Genomic DNA, 15,997 nt, shown 5'->3' with positions numbered 1-15,997 from the left:
AGAAGTGAGCAGTTCACTGTCAGCAGTTCTGTAAGCCTTATGAAACCGTTTCCTTGCCAGTGTGGTAATAAGTGAAGAAATGAAAACAGCCCTCCTCCTGAGTGCCAGGTTACCTTTTTTTTTGAGCCCTTGAAGTGTAGAATCTGGCTTTACCTAAATCTGTGCAGTCTAAATCTATTAGGTCTTGAAAACAACAGGATCAAATGCAGGATCATCTGAAATAGTCTTGGATAATAAGGTTTGGGGAACATATGTTTTCTGCATATGCCTATCCTCTTAAAACCTCATTTCTTTTCATGGTAAAGTTAGCTGGGGTTCTGTATCCCTCTGAATTTTCTGTTAATTTGAAATCTTACTATAAACTAATTCCATGGGTTGAGAGCAAGGCAGAATTTGAGATCTGAAGCTTCATTTTCTAATTGTTACCACTGATGCCATGTTTGACAGTAACTGTTGCGAACTGAAGTAGTAGGTAAAAGTCTAGTTCTTAAATTCTAACTTTTAAGCTCTGGTCACTTTCCCTAACTGGGATTGAAAGGTGACTGGTAGGAGTGAACCCTAGCCTGGCAGTGTTTCTTTGACCATCTGTTCTGTTGACAGTGCTGCCATCTCACATGACTGGTCAGGTTTGGAGAGGATGGCATACCTCTCATTTATCCCATGTTGCTGGCAAACTGAGTGTGAAGTGGTTGCTTCGAAAATTTGGACTCTGGTTCATCAGCTGATGTTTCCTTTTCCCTGAGGATATGCTTCACCTTGAATTTATTTTTGTCTGCTGTAAAAGAAGCTGGTCACCTTGTCTAGAAATAATTTCTTGTAGGTACTTACAGTTTTTTAATTATCCAGATTATTAGTATACAGAACAGTAATTCTGTTTACTTAGGTCAGAATTTTAGAGGGTGAGGCCTGAGCACAAGAATCCCTTAAAAGCTCATCTGGGTGATTCCTACAAACTGTAGGATTGAGAACCACTGTTTTAGGCCAATGTGAATAGCTTCATTTCCCAAAGGTCAATGTCATTAACAGCCTGCTCTGTTGCCTTTCCAGACATGTTTTTATTAATTATATATTTTTAACATAAATAGGATTAAGCTATATTTTGGCAGGTGTGGGGGGGGTTGTAGTTTCTGAGGCTCATGCTGGAGTCTTCTTTTTTTGCGGTACGCGGGCCTCTCACGGTTGGGGCCTCTCCCATTGCAGAGCACAGGCTCCGGACGCGCAGGGTCAGAGGCCATGGCTCATGGGCCCAGCCGCTCTGCAGCATGTGGGATCTTCCCGGACTGGGGCACGAACCCATGCCCCCTGCATCGGCAGGCGGACTCCCAACCACTGCGCCACCAGGGAAGCCCTGGAGTCTTCTTGACTTTATAAACTACCACCCCTTTAAAGTTTGAGGGTAAGCCTAATGGATTTCATTAAAAGTCCCCCAACTTCTGTTTTCTCTGTTTTTGCTTTTAAAGCCATTAAAGTAGGGTACAGACTTGATTTGGTCAGATTTCTGTGTTGAAATAAGGCAAGGTGGAGTGAGTGAAGGGACAAGAAAGATTAGTCTTTTTTGTCTGAAGACTAATTTGGGGACCTTTCACCGTTATTTACTTGGTATGGGTCTCAGGTTCTCAGATAGGTTTTATTTTGCCTCCTCTCCCCTGCTTTTTTCTAAAGCTGGTAAACTTTGGCACATATTAAATGTGTCTGGGGGCTTCCCTGGTGGCACAGTGGTTGAGAGTCTGCCTGCTGATGCAGGGGACACGGGCTTGTGCCCCGGTCCGGGAAGATCCCACATGCCATGGAGCGGCTGGGCCCGTGAGCCATGGACGCTGAGCCTGCGCGTCTGGAGCCTGTGCTCCGCAATGGGAGAGGCCACAGCAGTGAGAGGCCCACATACCGCAAAAAAAAAAATGTGTCTGGTCAGGGTTCTTCGTTCAATTTGGACAAAATAATCTATGCAGTTCAGCTCTGCAGTAGAAAAAGTGGGGCAAAGAATACAAACGAGCTCTTTACACAAAATACAAATGGTTAACAGACTGAAAAAATGTTTGTTGCTAGTCATCAGAGAAATTCAAATTTGAAACAAATTATTTTGACCCTTCAATTTAACAAAGTTTATTCGACTCAGTATTATAAAGAATGTAGTAAACTAGATGTTCTGTCTTATACTGTTGTTAGAATATAAATAAATTGGTATGGTTCTGGAAAGCAACTTGAGGATGTGTAAAAGACTTTATGATCATACTTAATCTGCTAATTCTACTTTGAGAACTTGACATAATTATACACACAGGCCTCTGTATAAAGAGGCTCCCAATACTATTATATTAAATAAACAAAAAGTCAGAAGCCACCTAAATGTACAACAAATTGGTTATGTTACACCGTAAGCATATGGTAGACAACAGTGTGGCCATTAATCATGTTTTTGAAGACTAGGGGTGCATGCAAATGCTCATGGAGTAATAGGTGGAAGACAGTATATCTTATATGCCTGTCATTCTGTGGAAGATGTGTGATGAGTGTATAAAATGGAGAATAAAAGGAAATTAAACACTTCATAGGTTGGGCACTGGCGAATTTATTCTTCTGGTTTCCAAAATTGAACTTATGTTCTTGTAATTGGAGAAAAAAAGCAAGAAACAGTTTTTAAAAGGGTATAACTTCACGCTGATATACTCTTAGAGTCCAACTTCTTTTGTTTTGTCAATTTAATAGCTTCTCAGTTTGACCTCTAAAACGAATGTAAATATTGTTTTGCTTTTGTGCCTTCTGTATATCTGCTAAGACCTAGGCCACACCATTGCGGTATAGGGTCTAGCTGTGTTGTAGTAATTTAAGAAGAATGCCTTCTGTCCTGCCTCCAGATAAAGTACTTTTCCTTAATATAGATAGACTGTTCTTTTTCTGTCACTCTGTCTGAATGGACTTGTATCAATACAAGAGCAGTGATTAAGCTCTGTTATAAAGAAAGACATTGTGAACTGAGAGTCTGTGTGGTTTGATCTATATTGTGTCTCTCCTGAGGGAGGGACCCTTTAGGCTTCATTCCAAAAAAAAATTTTTTTTTTCACCTTACTGTGTAATGTCTTGTCGAAAGCACTGATGCTCTGGCCCAACCCAGATTTCTTGGAGGTCATGGAAGGGCCCACTTACTTTTGTTTAAACACAATTTTGTTGGGAGGTGGAGAGCAATTCATCAAGTATATGTATCATTTCTTAACTAATTTTTTCACATTTCTTGCTTTCAGATGGAAAGAACTCAAGTGGATCCAAGCGTTATAATCGCAAACGTGAACCTTCCTACCCCAAAAATGAAAATTTTATCAACCAGTCCCGTCGCTCCAATTCACAGAAAAGCAAAACTTTTAATAAGATGCCTCCTCAAAGGGGCGGCGGCAGCAGCAACAAACTCTTTAGCTCTTCTTTCAATGGTGGAAGACGAGATGAGGTATGGAATTTTAGAAAGTCCTTTCCAGAACATAAGCATGAGGTCTGATCCCCCCATCCCCAGTTTATTAGTGGTTGGGAAGGGGTGGGAGCAAGAGGTCCCCCCCTTTCTGAATTACTTGAGTAGTTGAGGATTAACTAGGTTTGGAACTTCTCCTTTCTTCCCTTGAAGGTTATGAACATTTTCTTGGAAGACATTGTAATTATGGATTGTGAGAAATTATAGCAAATTTTGGGTACCGTAATTTGTATCATCCTTTAAAAAAATTTTGTGTCATCCTTTTATTATCACTCTTGATTTATAGGTACACTTTGGAATATTTAGGTAATAAAATGGCATTAATTAATGACATTAATTTGCCCAATAGTATCTAGAAAAATGTAAAATGCTATATATTCTTAGTCCCAGGTACTCTGATTTTAGGAGTTTCTTAGTAAGTGCATAAAGACTCATGTACAAGGCAGGTCATTGCAACATTGTTTGTAGTTGCACAATTTAGGAAACAAACTAAATGCTATCAGAGTTAAATACATTATTGGTTAAATATATTATCCTGCTGTTTGAATGTTGCCTACTATGTAACTAGTATACAACAAGATTTAATGGATGCACTAATGGAAGAATGCATTCACTCACCAGAAATTTATTCCTCACCTACTATGCACTAAATATCATTTAGAGTTTGGAACACAACATTGGGTAGAGCTTATAATCTAGTTTGGGGAGACAATAAATCGTTATGTAATAAATACAGTTATTAAATTTAAAAAAAAGTAGACTTAAAGCGGTAAAGGGATAGAGAGTAACAAAGAGTAGTTTTAGGAGGTGGCTAAGGAAAACTTCTCTGAGGACTCTCTGAGTCCTGAATGAAGCAAGGGAGCACACAGTAGAATTTGAGGAAGGGTGTGTTAGCAAGAGTGAATTTACAAGTACAAGGGACCAGAGATGGTAATGTTTTTCGTGTGTTTGAGGTAAAGCAAATAGGCTACCATGCGTGGAGAAGCAGGAAATGAAGCCAAAGAGTAAGACAGAGGGATCAGATCACATGGGCCCTTGAAGGACTTTGGCTTTTGTTCAGAGAGATGGGAAGCTCTTGGGGGGCTTAAGAAGAGAAGTAAGGTAATCTGACTTGGAATTGTAAAGGGGAGAGTGGAAGCATGGGGACTAGTTAGGAGCTTATTAAGGTATTCCTGGTGAGAGTGATTGAAACGGGATCATATTTGGGGAGATAGTTGCAGGAAGAGCCAGCAGGATTTTTAAATAGATTAGATGTGGGGTTTGAGCAGAGAAATAAATGACTAGTGTTTTTGGTAGGGGCCCAATTCAGGTACTGTTTGCTGAAATGGGGGCAAGTTCAAGAGGAGTACAGGGTTTTGGGATGGGGAGGGAAGGGGGATGTTTAGATTAGATAAAGAATGTCATTTGGAAGTGTTATATTTGCGTTGAGATGCCTGTTGGATCTCTGAGTATAGATAGGCTGTTAACTGAGTCGAGTTCAAGGAGGAGACCCTGGCTAGAGAGCTGTCCATGTACACTTGGTGTTTGCAACTATGGAAGTAAGTGGGATCATTAAGGAGTGAGTGTTGCGAAAAGGGAATAGATTCAAGGACTGAGCCTGGAGTCAGGATGATAAGGAACCAGCAAAAAGGGAGGAAGAGAACTGAAAGCCATTTGGAGAAATGGCTTGTTTTGTCCTGTGCTCCTGCTAGGCTGGGTAAGAAGATTCGGATGGAAAGTTGACCATTAGATTTGGAAATGGGAAGGTAGTTTAGGTTTTTGGCCTTGTGCTGCTTTGGTGGAGTGGTGAGGACAAAAACCTGATTGGCATAGCTTTAGAGAGGATATGAAGAAGAAACAGCAAGTTTAGATAGTTATTTTCTAGTGGTTTTGCTCTTACAGGGGACCAGAGAGGTGAGGCAGTAGCTTGAGGGGAATGTGAGGTCAAGAGAGATTTTAAGCTTAGAGAAATGCAGCATATTTCTGCTAATGGGATTGTTCTGGTAAGAGGGAAAATGTGATGCAGAGGAGAGAGAGAATTACTAGAAGTGTCCTTGAGTTCCTGAGGAGTTGGGGTCTAGCGCACAGGTGGAGGAGTTGGCTTAGGAGCTTTGCCAGTTCATCCACAGTAACAAGAGGAAGGCAGACTAGGAGCACGTTGGAGTTCTTTTCTGATTGTTCTTACTGTCTCAGTGAAGTGTAAAAGGTGAGCCAAGAGAGGAGGTTTGGAAACCAGAGGACTGGAGGATTTGTCTGGGTGTCTGGGGGAATCTGTGGAGCACAGAAGCGTAATAGGATTGCAGTATGACCGCTGGGCCGCAGAAAGGTCTACTTTAGTGAGGCTGATTGGTATGGTGTGGTTGTGTTCTTTAGCCATGTTTACTTGCTCTGATGCTGTGGATTAATTGGGAAAGTTTTGCCCGGTGAGTACAGCTGATAAAGAGAAGAGGGCAATGGAATAGGATCAGAGCCAAATAAGGAAAGAAAATTTGGGGGGAGGGTGTTGGATCACTGGAGATCCCAGTGGAGGTGAAAAGTTGTTAGAATCAGAACTAACGGAAACAAGCTGAGAAAGGAGTGAGTTGCTGGTAGGGTGCTCAAAATTAAGATGGTGGAAGAGGTGCAGTTATTCCCACTGTGGTCTAGACTGTAGAGCAGTGCCATCCAGTAGAAATGCTAAGATAGAAATGGCAAGCCAAATATGTAACTTAAAGTTTTCTAGTTGCCACAGTAAACAAGTAAAAACGACGAAATTAATGTTAATATATTTAATCCAATATAGCTAAAATGCTATTTCATGATGTGGTACTGGCCACATTTCAAGTGCTCAGTAGCCATCATATCTGGATAGTAGTGGCTGCTTTGTTTTGACAGCACAGCTCTAGATGGTATGCCCATGGCAGTGGGTGGCAGAGGTAGAGTGGAGGGCAAGCTGATTGGAGGAGAGGAAGTCAAGGAACTGAGAGGTGAACGTGTTGGAAGTGTAATCAGGAATTATGATAGGCAGTATTAGAGACAGTGGGCCGTTAGTGGTAAAAAGATGAAGGTAGAAGGTTGAGAATGTGGGAGATTTTGTTGAGTGAACATGAGCTCTTATCTGAGTTTGGGGCATTAGAGTGGAAGACTGATTAGGGGAGGCAGAGCCGTATGGAGATGAGAGTCTAGCGGGTGAGAGATAAGGGATGACCTGGAAGTCTTGGGCTTCCTCTGGTGAGTTACATAAACAGTGAGGGGGAGGTGTCTCCCAAGATCTGTTAAGATAAAAGGAGATTGCCTAACTCTGTGATATGCCACTGTATTTAATCATAAAGATCATATACTCTGATTCCGTATTCATAGAATATCTCAGAGGGTATATTGGTTGCCTCTGGAATAGAAGGTATCTTTGGCTGTATCCCTTTTTGTACTCTTTTTGCCCTCACCGCGAGGCATGCGGGATCCCAGTTCCCCGATCGACCAGGGATTGAACCCGCCTCCCCTGCAGTGGAAGCGCGGAGCCTCAACCACATGACGTCCAGGGAAGTCCGCTTTTTTGTACTCTTTAGATTTCTTTATCGTGTATATGCAAGTGCTGCTTATTAAACTCTAAATTTGACTTTACTAACAAGCAGCAAAAGCCTTAAATTTGCATTTCCTTTGACTCAGTAATTCCTACTCTACATTCAAAAGAAATAATTGTAGGTGCTCAAATGTTTGTGCACAAAGGTCTGTCAACTGTGTTTATCATAGCATTATTTTGTTAATGATGGAAAAGCCATGAACAATCTGTCCTACACTAAGGCATTATAGTATACCTATCGTAATATAATGGTATATAGCTATTTAAAGTGACTCTTCAGGGACTTCCCTGGTGGTCCAGTGGTTAAAGACTTCGCCTTCCAATGCAGGAGGCGCAGTTCGATCCCTGGTTGGGGAGCTAAGATCCCACATGCCTCACAGCCAAAGAACCAAAACATAAAAAAGAAGGAATATTGTAATAAATTCAATAAAGACTTAAAAAAAAAAAAAGGTCCACATCAAAAAAAATCTTAAAAAAAAAGTAAAAGTAAAACTGGCTTACCAAAAAAAAGTGACTGTTCACTAGTATTTAGTGACAGGGCCAAGTGCCTATGACATTAAATGGGAAAGTGGGATTAGAAAATGGACTAGCTGACTTATAGCAGGTACCTGTATAATTTCAATTTGGGAACGTTAGGAGGACCACAAAAGCTCCACACAGTAAATCTTCCATCTGTGTGCAATGGTATTTCTCATACGTGGTTTCTTATCACTTTCTAAGCTGTTTCTGAATGTGCTGATTGGATTTATTTCTGGACACAGCTAGTCTGCCTACATGTTCTAATTCTGTCAGTTTTAATTAACAATGAATAGCAGTGTGTGTCTTAGACAGGAGGTCTCTGGCAGGATCCTGAAGCCTATGGCAGTTAGTAGCTGCCTGCAGGCCGCCTCCAGAGTATAGTTCCACAGATTCATTTTGACCAGAAACAAACCAGAGAGCAAGTAGCTAACAAGAGTGAAGGTGTAGGAGTCTTATGGGACTGTGGAAAGATTAATCCAGTAAGTAAATCTTTGTGCTTCAAGATAGAGGAGTTCATGCTGGGTTTTGTCATTTAATGGTTAATTGCCACTTAGGGCAGACTAAATAGTTTATAAGTAATTGTATGTTAGAGGCTCTTTTTCTCTTTTTCCACTCCCATCTAGATCTTAGGTAGACTTTTGCATTACCCCGTCCTAGGAAAATTGTTTACTAAATATAAGCCTGTGTTTTATTTAGTTAATATTTTAAGCCGTGTAGAAGGAGGGGTTGTGCAGGTTTCTGCTGTCATTTAGCAAGTGTCATCCTAATCTAAAATCCTCTGATTTATTCTCATTCTCTCTAGGTAGCAGAGGCTCAGCGGGCAGAGTTTAGCCCTGCCCAGTTCTCTGGTCCGAAGAAGATCAACCTGAATCACTTGTTGAATTTCACTTTTGAACCCCGTGGCCAGGCAGGTCATTTTGAAGGCAGTGGACATGGCAGCTGGGGAAAAAGGAACAAATGGGGGCATAAGCCTTTTAACAAGGAATTGTTTTTACAAGCCAAGTGAGTATGGTTACTCTTAAGAGGGAAGTGAAGTTGAGCCTTTGGGCATTTGTGCTGCAAAGAGGCTTCTTTTAAACTACTGTGGGAGAGAGGCGGAAACAGAGTTGATTCTCATTCTCTCATTCTCTCTGTCTCTGTCTCTGTCTCTCTGTCTCTGTCTCTCTCTGTCTCACCTCATTTTGAAAACACAGATGTGTTTCAAGTGGATGTTCTTGGTGCTCAAAAGAAGATAATAAATTTATTTAGCTTATTAAATAAATGCTAAAATTAAATAATGCTTTAGTATCATGATGAGGTAGTAAAAGTGTTTGCTTTGGAATTGAATCCAGATTGGAATCTTATTTTGGCCTTCGACCTTGGGTAACTTACCTAACCACTTTGAGATTCAGCTTTTCCTCTGTAAAGGAGGAGAAATTACTTAAAGGAGAATTGAGTGCCAAGTTGGAGTGCTTGGCATACATTTGCTCAAATACTGATTCTCTTTTGTTTCCTTTTGTGTGGCATTAGTTATAATGTAAGGTTTGACCTTGGATCTAGACTGAAGTAACCATTTAGTACTTTATATAAACTGGTGGGAGTTGCCTGGTGGCCTAGTGGTTAGGATTCCAGGCTTTCACTGCTGTGGTCTGGGTTCGATCCCTGGTCAGGGAACTGAGAATCCCCTAAGCCGTGTGGCGTGGCCAAAATAACCAAAAAGCTAGTACTCAAAAGATTGAGTGGGGACAGTTTTTTCTACTGCCTTGAAGACTAGTGGTTTCTGGGGGTGAGGGAGGAGATCTGGCTTCCCTTCTGGTTGATGGAGCCACAGTCTGGGTTAATTTTAGTTCAGAGGAGGGCCTGCAGGCAGCTTGGCTGGGCCTGGAAGCAGAAGAAACAAGAGTTCATGGTAGACTCCTACCCGCTGAGTCTTTGGATTCCTTCCAGAGCCAGGACTTGGAACTGAGGCTGAAGTCCTAGTTTAGTGCTTCACAAAGCATGGCTACTAATGGCCTGCATTTGATTTCTAAGTAAAGAGATGATGAATTTCTGCTGAAGGCTTGTTGGTAGATTCTGACAGTGCCTTTTACTTGTCTCTCCCTATTTTTAGCTGCCAGTTTGTGGTGTCTGAAGACCAAGACTACACAGTTCATTTTGCTGATCCTGATACCTTAGTCAGCTGGGACTTTGTGGAACAAGTGGTGAGTAGCTCAGCTAAGCTTATAACCTGTTAGTGGGAGAGAGAACTAAAGAAAGGGACCGTGGTGACAGCAGCTTTTGTCTGGGTTTACTGCTGATCCCACTTTGTGCCTGGCCTTAGTGTAGACATTTTCCAGAGATCAGTCCTGATTTCTTCTGGAGTTCATTTTGTGCTAATTGGCTCTGGCCTGCAGGACTGGGTGTTGGAGGGCTCTGATCTGTAGGGCAAAAGCAGTCCTGTCTACTACCTCTTCTCTTCTGGGAAGAAGTAATCAGAGGAATATGAGAACTCTGGTTACCCTCCTGACCCAGGATGGACTCATTACATGGACACTGCTTCATTGGTAGCCATTTGTAGTAATCAGTATCAGATTAGGCCTTGGCCTTGTGATAGGTGAAATGAGCTACACAGCTGTACTTCTGTCCAAGCTACTGCTGTGTTTGTTTTCTCTTCTCTGTTTTGGGCTCTGGGTGTCCCCTTGTCACTCCCAGGTTATATGATGTAGTTTCAAAATGATGGACCCAAAGCCTGGACTCCCATTACTGTGAAAATTCATAAAATCATCTGAAAATGACATAGAAGGTCTATGAAACTTAGGTTTTATATGCATTGGTTTAAAAAAAAAAGTAGAGATGTACAGTATAAAGTGGAAGTCTCATTGACTCCTCTTTTGGAAATTACCGGTACATCACTTCTAGAACCTTTTTGTGCCTTTATGTATGCGTACATATAAATCTTTTTTTGTAAGTGGGATCATTATTGATTTGTCATTTTTTCCCTTTGATGTAGAACCCCCAAAATACCTGTTGTATAGCTGTTTTAGTATATTAAACTATTATTACTGTTTCCTTTATGATTTGCTTGAAGTGCTATTGTACATATACCTGCACTGTTGAACAGTTTTGTGAAGATGTGTTGTTAGAGTTGTATAGGGATGGGGATGGAAGAGGAGAGACTTTAACTTTGATAATCCGTAGTCATTTCTGAAAGTAGTTTAACTTGTGGTGGCATTTTGTTTCAGCGCATTTGTAGCCATGAAGTGCCATCTTGCCCAATATGCCTGTATCCACCTACTGCAGCCAAGATAACCCGTTGTGGACACATCTTCTGCTGGGCATGCATCCTGCACTATCTTTCATTGAGCGAGAAGACCTGGAGTAAATGTCCCATCTGTTACAGTTCTGTGCATAAGAAGGATCTCAAGAGGTAAGATGGAGATATTTACTAGATTAGATCCCGGTCTGCTAACTCCTTGCCCTGCTACATATAAATGTCCATGTTACAGTGTTGTTGCCACAGAATCGCATCAATATGTTGTTGGTGATACCATTACAATGCAGCTGATGAAGAGGGAGAAAGGGGTGTTGGTGGCCTTGCCCAAATCCAAATGGATGAATGTAGAACATCCTATTCATCTTGGAGGTAAGTTCGGTTAATTTGGGGGCAGATAATGGTGGGTGTATACCCTTTAAGGTTCCTTGAATATATCTTTCTACTGTCAGAGATTTAGCCTTTCAGCAAGCCATTTCTAGCATTTCCAAATTAGTCATAGTGTTCCAGTAGGTTGGGGTGGAGTTTGCAGAAAGTGGTTTCATTCTTGGTTTCAATTTGGTTCAGTTGTAAAATGAAAAATTAAAGTACATATAAAGCTTTGTTGAATAGTGTCTGGCTCTGTGCCCAGGTTTTGGGGATTCCACAGTCAGCCAGTCTTGGCACCTGTCATCAAGGAACTCGGTGTCTAATAGAAGAGACAGACTGGTGGCCAGGCAGTTCGGATCTAGAGTGTGGGCAGTGCTTACAGTGGGGGAAGTGCAAGAGGTTGTATTCTCTGTATTCCACATGGAAATGAGCATTGAATTAAAGTGGCATTTCAATTTCTGGGCAAAAGAGATTTTTCAATAAACAGTATTGAAACAGTTGACTCTTATGGAAAAAATGAAATTAGATCTCTATCTCATACTATTCATAAAAATCAATTTCTGATGGATTGAAGAATTAAATGTAACGAAATCCAAAGCTTTTAAAAGAAAATACAGGAAAATATCTTTATAAATCCTCAGGTTTTTTACCTGGATGGAATTTTGAACCAGGCTGAAACCATAGATGCTATAAAAGAAAAAGATTGATGAATTTGATTTTATAAGAATAAAATCCAGCAAGACTCCTCAGAGTCAACAGGTGATAAATAAACTTAGGGGAAGATTTACACATTTAAAATACAGATTAATGTCCAGAACATACAGGTGTTCTATAAATTAGATGAACAGTCTAGTAGAATAGGCTAAGCATCTGGCAAAGCATTTCCAGGAAAAAGATATCTGAATAACTCCAAGTATCCACAGAGGTTTAACTTTGCCTAGAGTTATGCAAATCAAAATGCCTGTCATAGTCACTCTCATGCGCGCACACGATGAGGCAAATACAGGCATACCTCGTTTTGTGCTCCACAGATACAGAGGTTTTTTTTTTTTTTTTTTTTTTTTTAACAGATTGGACGTTTGTGGCAACCCTGCTGTTGTCGGATGATGGTTAGCATTTTTTAGCAATAAAGTATTTTTTAAATTAAGATATCTACATAGTTTAGACATAGTGCTATTGCACACTTAATAGACTACAGAATAGTGTAAACAAAACTTTTATATGCACTGGAAAACCAAAAAATTTGTGATCCACTTGATTGTGATGCTCACTTTATTGCAGTGGAACCAAACAGGCATATCTCTGAGGTATGCCCGTACTGGGTTTTGGCAGGGGTGGGGAATTAGGTACTCTTGTTCTTCGTAGGGGTTTAAATCGATACAGCCTTTTGTGTGTGTGTGGGTGGGGGGGGGTGGATTTGGTAGTATTTAAAATATGCACAACCTTTGATTCAGCATTTATACTTAAATATCATAAAGAAGTCATTTGTACCAAGGAGCATGTATAAGGATATTTTTGTTACAGTGTAATAGAAATTGACAATAACCTAAATGTTCCACAAGAAACTTTCATTAGAGTATATCATGCTGTCGAACACGATACAGAAGGTAAAAATGAGATAGATCTGTGTATTACATTTTAAAGTCCACAAAATCTGGGGGAGGCAAATAAAGGAAATAAATCATCCATGATCCTTTTATCCAGAGGTACCCCCCAAATGCTAATTGTACAGTTTTCTTCTATGCGTGTATGTTTTTGTGAGATTGGGATTGTTTTCTTCTTTGGCATCTTTTCTTTCCCCATGTAATGTGGCTATTTCTCCGTGTCACTAAATTCCTCCTTCTTAGAAAAGCATTTTTAATGTCTGCAGAATTCTCTTTAATGAATATACCATCATATCATTAACTTCCTTTATTGGACTTACTAGTTGGTTACAGCTTTTCTAATACTAAAGATAATGCTATAATTAATGAACATTGTTTTTTCAGTTTTTTGGTTTCTTTTTGGCTGCAACTCACTGCTTGTGGGATCTTAGTTCCCCAATCAGGGATTGAACCCAGACCCTCAGCAGTGAAAGTGTGGAGTCCTAACCACTGGACCGCCAGGGAGTTCTGAGCATTAATTTTTTGACTACATCTTTGGTTTTTAGGATAGCTTTCTTGTGTTATGGGGTCAGAGTTACAAACCTTATATTAAGGTCATTGCTAAAATTTTTTAAGGAAAACATGCTAAATCAGTCCGTTTTCACTTTAGGAAAAAAACTGTGTATGAAAGTTCCTATTTAGTCACACAGCCGTGAGCTTTTTTTTTTTTTTGGCTGCATTGGGTCTTTGTTGCTGTGCGCGGGCTTTCTCTAGTTGCAGCGAGTGGGGGCTACTCTTCGTTGCGGTGCGCGGGCTTCTCATTGCGGTGGCTTCTCATTGCAGAGCACGGCCTCTAGGCTTGCGGGCTTCAGTAGTTGCAGCACTCGAGCTCAGTAGTTGTTGCACAGGGGCCCTAGAGTGTACAGGCTTCAATAGTTGTGGCGCAAGGGCTTAGTTGCTCTGTGGAATGTGGGATCTTCCTGGAGCAGGGATAGAACCCGTGTCCCCTGCATTGGCAGGCGGATTCTTAACCACTGCGCCACCAGGGAAGTCCCGCGTTTCTGTCATCTTGTTGGCTTTCTTGTAGATGAACAGCACAGCCAGTACTCCAAATTGCTGCTGGCCTCGAAGGAGCAGGTGCTGCACCGGGTGGTTCAGGAAGAGAAAGCAGCACTAGAGCAGCAGCTGGCAGAGGAGAAGCACACTCCCGAGTCCTGCTTTATTGAGGCAGCTATCCAGGAGCTCAAGGTGAGATGATGCACTGGAAATGGGATGGGATGGTGGGGATTAGTTACTTCAGCCCCACATTTAAGATTACAAGCGGGGAATGGCTAAAAAAGTAGGTTTGCTCTGGGCTTTGGTGATAGGAGGGGAAGGGGTTGACCTAGGGATTTTTAAACTGCTCTCTGGAGCTGAAAGGAACAAGTCAAGGTGATCTTATAACTGAGACCCTTGAGTTTCTAGATTAGCTGTGTTCTTAATTAAGCAAGGTGGGTTTTTTTGTTCTTTAGGAAAACATTTGGATTTATTTTTGGAGATGTTTTATTTGAGGGACATTGTGGAGAAATTACTATGGCCTCTCCAGCGGGCTCTAGCAATGCGTGCTGAGGATTTTGGAGCAGCAAGAATTATCCAAATATAGAATCCCTTATGTCCTGTTTCGTCTACAATAGAGATTCTTAAACTTGAACAAGCCTCAGAATCACTGGTTGTTGTGTTCCATCCTGAGAGACTGATTCAGTAGGTCTAGGCTCAGTAAGCTTAATAACTTGCATTATCACAAGTTCCAGGGTGGTTCTGATGCTGCTCATCCCCAGATCACATTTTGAGAATCACTGATCTATATTAGAACAATGAAAGCCCCCATGAAAGGGGCTGTGTTACTTTTATCTCACTTAAGCTCCATAACCTGGTGTGATAGAACAAGTATCCCCTTTCATGGATGAGGAGATGGAATCATGAGTTAGATACTTTACTTGAGGTGAACCAATATATATGAGGTGAACTTACATAACCAATAAGAGGTGAAGCTGGTATTTGAATTTCTATCTGTCTGACTCATAAGTCCTCTTTGGGCAGCGTTCTGTGTATTGGGCTGGCCAAAAAGTTCGTTTGGGTTTTTGTCATGTCTTACGAAAAACCCGAACGAACTTTTTGGCCAACCCAGTATTTCTAAGTTTCTTTCTGTAGTGCAGAGCATTTGTTCAAATGCATTTCAGGGAGAAGAAAAGCTGCCTAGAAGTAGAGCTATCCGGGTTGAGGTGGGGGTTGCCCAGACTCTTTGTCTCCTGCACTGGGGCTCTCTCAAAGCTTCGCTCGTAAAAACTACAAGACTAGTTCTGTGTCCTGGGATTTCTGTTCAGGAAGCTTTTTTGTAGTGTTGTCGTTATCTTTGTCAGAGATGCTAAGCAGAGTGCCATCCCATTTGAGTACTAGGTGTTTTTGCTTCCTGCTTCCCTTAAAGATTGAGAATTTTAAGTACTTAGACTCTTCCTTTTTGCCTTTTAACTTTTGCTCCTGTTGAGAAAGGCCATTGTAAGATTTGGCCCTTCAAACTAAGTATGTTTCTGGTTTTCTCTCTGGTGCTCTAGACTCGGGAAGAGGCTCTGTCAGGATTGGCTGAAAGCAGCAGGGAGGTCGCTGGTGTCGTGGCTGCTCTGGAACAACTGGTGCTGATGGCTCCCTTGGCGAAGGAGTCCGTTTTTCAACCCAGGAAGGTTAGTGTCCCAGTTACAGACTAAATGGCTGCCATTCCTCAGGTGCTGCTCTTCAGCTGTTAGGCCCTGTTGTGAGGTCTGAACTTTTTGGGGGTAAGAGGGAACTATGAGTATTTCCTATGTGCTTTTAAATTAATTAATTTATTTATTTAAAAATTTTTCCAATGTGCTTTTTCTATGTGTGTTCTTTCCCCAGTGATGTTAAATCAGTGAACGTGACAGCTAAGGTAAACCTCAAGAGAGCTTGGTTCCTGTGCCTGCCTTTGCCACATGTTCTTTCTGTGACCTACAGTTTGTCCCAACAGGGCATGCTGGAGTATCTGTCTGCTTTTGATGAAGAGACCACAGAAGTTTGTTCTCTTGGCTCTCCTCCTCGTCCTCTTGCTCTCCCTCTGGTAGAGGAAGAGGAAGCAGTTTCTGAACCAGAGCCTGAGGGGTCGTCAGAGGCCTGTGAGGACTTGGAGTTAGCAGAAGACAATCTTGGAGAGGGGACCATTTGTACCGAGTCCAGCCAGCAGGAACCCGTCACCAAGCCAAGCATCACACACCTGAGCAGCTCTCCTTGTTACTACTTTTACCAAGGTG

At 41.4% G+C, this 15,997-nt stretch overlaps 1 protein-coding gene across 2 annotated transcripts in view; it reads left to right on the top strand.

The window, feature by feature from the left end:
• RNF10 (ring finger protein 10) overlaps positions 1 to 15,997 on the top strand; it is a 30,949-nt gene that overhangs the window by 5,515 nt on the left and 9,437 nt on the right. Inside the window, exons 2-9 of one of the 2 annotated variants that reach the window (XM_065889569.1) lie at positions 3,240 to 3,439; positions 8,317 to 8,516; positions 9,604 to 9,694; positions 10,715 to 10,899; positions 10,979 to 11,115; positions 13,783 to 13,943; positions 15,287 to 15,412; positions 15,718 to 15,994. In XM_065889569.1, coding sequence (XP_065745641.1) covers positions 3,240 to 3,439; positions 8,317 to 8,516; positions 9,604 to 9,694; positions 10,715 to 10,899; positions 10,979 to 11,115; positions 13,783 to 13,943; positions 15,287 to 15,412; positions 15,718 to 15,994 — 1,377 coding nt within the window. Of the gene's footprint in view, positions 1 to 3,239; positions 3,440 to 8,316; positions 8,517 to 9,603; positions 9,695 to 10,714; positions 10,900 to 10,978; positions 11,116 to 13,782; positions 13,944 to 15,286; positions 15,413 to 15,702; positions 15,995 to 15,997 lie in introns of both variants that reach the window. The other variant, XM_065889568.1, reaches the window with a different exon arrangement.

Source organism: Phocoena phocoena, chromosome 13 (genome assembly GCF_963924675.1).
Source record: "Phocoena phocoena chromosome 13, mPhoPho1.1, whole genome shotgun sequence".
Classification (NCBI taxonomy): domain Eukaryota; kingdom Metazoa; phylum Chordata; class Mammalia; order Artiodactyla; family Phocoenidae; genus Phocoena; species Phocoena phocoena.
The sequence above is the reverse complement of the archived record's forward strand: the minus strand, read 5'-3'. Positions and strand labels throughout refer to the sequence as shown.